The sequence below is a fragment of the Protomyctophum parallelum genome, assembly GCF_964188405.1.
Source record: "Protomyctophum parallelum genome assembly, chromosome: 9".
NCBI classification, from domain to species: domain Eukaryota; kingdom Metazoa; phylum Chordata; class Actinopteri; order Myctophiformes; family Myctophidae; genus Protomyctophum; species Protomyctophum parallelum.
Window position 1 is genome coordinate 46818772 of NC_139706.1, and position 2639 is coordinate 46821410.

The 2639-nt window shown below is 46.5% G+C and overlaps 1 protein-coding gene across 1 annotated transcript in view; it reads right to left on the bottom strand.

The window, feature by feature from the left end:
- Positions 1–324: 324 nt before the first annotated feature.
- The window catches only part of vps53 (VPS53 subunit of GARP complex), a 117165-nt gene continuing 114850 nt past the window's right edge, over positions 325–2639 (bottom strand). The window contains 3 exon segments of the mRNA XM_083773989.1: positions 325–761; positions 2089–2105; positions 2108–2192. Coding sequence (XP_083630115.1) covers positions 591–761; positions 2089–2105; positions 2108–2192 — 273 coding nt within the window. The 3' untranslated portion in view covers positions 325–590.

The following is a 2639-nucleotide window of genomic DNA, read 5'->3' on the forward strand; positions in this document are numbered from 1 at the left end:
GAATATCGGTAAGAAGGATGAGCGTGTTTTGCTCTGTATGTATGTATGTATGTATATCCCATTCTGAAGGGGAACCCATTTTGGTGTTAGCATTATGTTATGCTTTAGCTATTGAAAAATAGCAGACCTACAAGCTCGTAGCGCGCCACCGAGTGGCGCGCTACGAGCTTGTATAGGTCTGCTATTTTTTGAAAAATCGAAGAACGACTGACATTTTTTTTTTAAGAATCTGATCTCAGGTCAGAATGGGTTAATAATCAGACCAGTGTGTGTGTCCAGTGGAAACCTCGTATGAATCTGATCTCAGGTCAGAATGGGATAATATAATATGCAATACCCCACTAAGTGAACAGAGTGGCACAAAGCTTTGGTGGTGGTGAATAAGTGGAGCCAGACAAAGGAAGGACTGTTCCAGCTCGCGTGCTGCCACACTGAGCCTTCTGTTGGCCGCATGGTCGTCGTGGTCGTCGTGGCGTCGCTCAGAGTCTCTTCTTGATCAGCTTCTCTAGCTTGCGGATGCGGGAGGACTCCTGCTCAGGGGTCGGGGCGCTGAAGGTCGTCGTGGTCGTCGTGGTCGTCGTGGTCGTCGCTCAGAGTCTCTTCTTGATGAGCTTCTCCAGCTTGCGGATGCGGGAGGACTCCTGCTCAGGGGTCGGGGCGCTGAAGGACAGAGAGGGCCCGCCGTCCGCCCCGGACGGAGGGGTGGGCAGCCTCTGTCTGAACAGGTCCAGCATGCTGCTCTGTTCACTGCGCTTCAGACCCTAGATACACACACAGACACACGCACGCACACACACACACACACACACACACACACACACACACACTTAACATCTTTATTTGTATGAACACAAACATGGGCGGCGGTGGCTCAGGGGTAGAGTGCCTGGATGGTAACCGTAAGGTTGCCAGTTCGAACCCGGGCTCCCCCAGAGTTACTGTCGAAGTGTCCTTGAGCAAGACACTGAACCCCTAATTGCTCCCGATGTGCTGGTTGGTGCCTTGCATGGTTTCCGCTGCCATCGGTGTATGAATGTGTGTGTGAATGGGTGAATGTAATGCACAATCTCTGTAAAGCGCCTTGGATAAAGGCGCTATATAAATGCACCATTTACCATTTTACGGGTATACAGAAAGCATCGCCTTCTCCATATATGGCGACTGCCAATTATTGCAGACACTGAACAGAACTTTGCCGATGCCTGATCAGCTCTCGGCTTATTGGGCATGCCTGCAATCTGCAGGCCCCTCACCACTGATTTGTGGACATTACCGAGTAGTTTACATCTGTAGCCAAGCTGTATAATAGCATCCTTAAGACGCTGGTACTTAAGCACACGCACACGCACACACGCACACACACGCACACACAAACACACACTTGCAACATTAAACATTTGCAGAACTAACATCACAAAGGAATTTAATGAAACATCGAGTTAGGAAGTGCAACGGGCGCCACTGAAAGTGACAATAAGTATAACTTGCACAAAAGGTTTCACAAGTAGAACAATGACACACAGAGAGGGGGCAGGGACTATAGCACTTACCCTACCCCCCTTAGATAGCATTTCTGTAGACTTAGATAGCATCTGATACAGACTTATAGCATGTTATGTAGACGGCACTATAATTGCATTGTATGTAGTCATAGCACGTCATAGTACATATGTATAGTATAGTATATGTATAGTTTCATTATATAAGATATTCCACTGTTACGTTCATAGCTTACGCATGTTTCATGATAAATGCTTTTTATGTGATGTATTCCATGCTTTTCTGTTCTTGCTTAATGTAAGTCGCTCTGGACTAAGAGCGTCTGCTAAATGCCTACATTGTAAATTGCAGGGACAGGAACACATCACTATACAGTAACACTGCAGAAAGCAGAATGGAGACAGGGACAGGGACAGGAACACATCACTATACAGTAACACTGTAGAAAGCAGAATGGAGACAGGGACAGGGACAGGAACACATCACTATACAGTAACACTGTAGAAAGCAGGGACAGGAACACATCACTATACAGTAACACTGCAGAAAGCAGAATGGAGAAAGAACACGTAACCAAAACTAACTAACCTTCATGTCCAGGATCTCTGGAAGGTCTCGGGGTTTCCATCAACCAGAAGCTTGATGTAGTTATCAACAAACACCACCGGAGGTTCATGTGGGGCCATCACCACCTGAAAATACATCAGTTATTTCAGTATGCCTAATACTGTAATACATGGACATTTTCTAATACTTGGGTTTAATGTGAGCAACCAATAATCCCCCCCACCCTTCTCTGAACCATCATGGGACGACCAAAGAGGATATTTAAATGATCCCACATGGGCTGAGGGAAGAGGGGGGTGGGGGGAGCGTTGGACTAGGTATAACATACAGTGTGCAAGTGGTTAAAGCTGCAAACAAAAAGCCAAGACTATGGAGCTATATTTAGGAGCCCCTTATTCTTTACAAGTCAATTACTCCATCCATGCATGAGTGGATAAAGAATTAGCCTCACCGGTAATTCTTTTTTTGGGTCTATAATGAGAGCTAGAGTCTGCATGGGCAAAAAAAAGAATTACCTTATAGTTGAGACCAGACAAGAAATGTGGAACAACCCCCCCCCCCCCCCCCCACCC